Source organism: Plasmodium cynomolgi (assembly GCF_000321355.1).
Source record: "Plasmodium cynomolgi strain B DNA, scaffold: 0065, whole genome shotgun sequence".
NCBI lineage: Eukaryota > Apicomplexa > Aconoidasida > Haemosporida > Plasmodiidae > Plasmodium > Plasmodium cynomolgi.
In genome coordinates this window covers 1-1888 of record NW_004192693.1, presented here as the reverse complement: position 1 = coordinate 1888, position 1888 = coordinate 1, and the positions used below count along the sequence as shown (strand labels likewise).

The window sequence follows — 1888 nt, the reverse complement described above, 5'->3', positions numbered from 1 at the left end:
TAAAGATTGCACCTGTTTGTCTATGTTTAAAAATAAAATACAAAAGGTGAAAAAAAAACAATTTTTATAAAATTCATACAAACAACATTATAAAGACATATAATCAGAATTATTTGCAAATAATATCTAAGATATATAACTTTGTAATGCACGAACGATATATAATTCATTCTGCTTAAAATTATATTTAGTATAAATAACAAAGGACACACGTGCGAAAACGCATTATTTGAAAAAAAACAAACATACTATAAAGTAGTATAAACTTAGGTGCATATATGTTTAATAAAAAATTGTACAAATTTTATTCATAAAAATAAGAAAAAAAGTTTTATAATACGCTTTTCTTCTGATGCATTTCGTTTGTCCCATTTGTATTTCTACATCGTAATTCTTATTTTTCTGAGCTCCTTAATAGTAATGGCATTCCCACTGCTTTGTGTTCATTTTGTTCTATAGGTGTATATACAACAACATATACCTTCTTCACACAGTTACTATTTCATTACTTACTTTACTTAGCTAACAGCATTATATTGTAATACAACTGTTTTTCTCTTCAATCCATACATTCCACTGTTTATTTTTTATCCATTTTTCAACAAAAGATTCCATCCAATCAATAAACTTCTTGTTATTTTCCTTTTTCCATTGTTCCCATTGATTCCATTCTACATCAATATATTTTTTTGTTTTTCTTCTATCCAGTTTGACCATTCTTCTTCTTCGTTTTCAAGTCTTTCTTGCCATTTTTTCATCAATTCCATCTTTATGGAAAATAGAGGTTCACTAACTTTTGAATTATTCATCCAGTATTTCCAGAATTTATCTTCAAAATATTTCCATTCGATTAATCCATATTCTTTCCTTTTGAACTCACTCCAATTTTTCCAATCATTATTAATACCTGATTTGAAAAAGACATCCTGTCCGTTAACCCATTTATTCCAATCTCCTTTCAATGCCAATCTTCCGTTTTTACTTACCCAATTTGTCCATTCTTTGTCATTCCATGTTAATGCATCTTTTGCTTTATTGGACAATAATTCTTTAAAGGTATATTCGTCATAGTGCTCCCATTTTTTTTCCATATATTCTTTCCATTGTTCCCATTGTTCATCTTTTCCTTCTAGCCAGCTTTTTTTTCATTTTCCAAATAAACCATAAATTCTTTAAAATCTCCCTCCATTGATTTCATAAATTCGGACCATTTTTTCTTTTTCCATTCGGATCTGGTATATACTCCTTCTGCATCCAATTCCTCTATCGTGCTTGGAACACGTGCGGGGATGACCTTCTCACGCTTGGCACCCTGAAAACGAACGTTTTTACCAAAAAAATGTAGGCATAAGTGGGTATATGCGTGCATATGTATACTTGTGTACATAGGTGCATCTTTTTCTCCCTAAACTAGGAATGGCTGACGATCACTATTATTGACACTTTTAGTATGTTTAACTTATAAGTATTTTTTTCTCTTTTTCTATCGTACAGCTGCGGAAACACCAGATGAAAAAAAACTACAGGATAAAATATATAAGGAACCGGTTAAACATAAAATCTTGTGTAATCCTTTCATTTTGAGATAATATAAATTTGTGAACTTTTTATTTATTTATTCGGTATTTGATAATTTAGAATGATTGAAAAGTTTTCAGAAAAAAAAATATATTATTCTATGTATTCCTATCTATATTTTGCCAATTGGGGGAGACTTATAATACATAGATAAGGTCAATATAATAAAATATGCGAAACAATATAAGAAATTTAATTAAGAACGTTATGTAGGAAATTATGAAATAATTATCAATAAATATAAAAGCAATAATTTTTTTAAATTGTTCCTTATTTATAATTTTTTTTATTCAAAAAGATACAAAATTAT

General features: G+C 27.9%; 1 protein-coding gene across 1 annotated transcript; it reads right to left on the bottom strand.

Moving 5' to 3' along the window:
* Window positions 1-732: 732 nt before the first annotated feature.
* Window positions 733-1818, bottom strand: PCYB_001970 (tryptophan-rich antigen; the record flags this gene model as incomplete). The annotated part of the gene is made up of 3 exons (XM_004227619.1): window positions 1493-1818; window positions 791-1312; window positions 733-767 (listed from the first exon to the last, which is right to left on the bottom strand). The coding sequence occupies exons 2-3, from the start codon at window positions 1089-1091 to the stop codon at window positions 733-735; spliced, it is 336 nt and encodes a 111-aa protein (XP_004227667.1). The 5' UTR covers window positions 1092-1312; window positions 1493-1818.
* Between the last annotated feature and the right edge of the window lie 70 nt (window positions 1819-1888).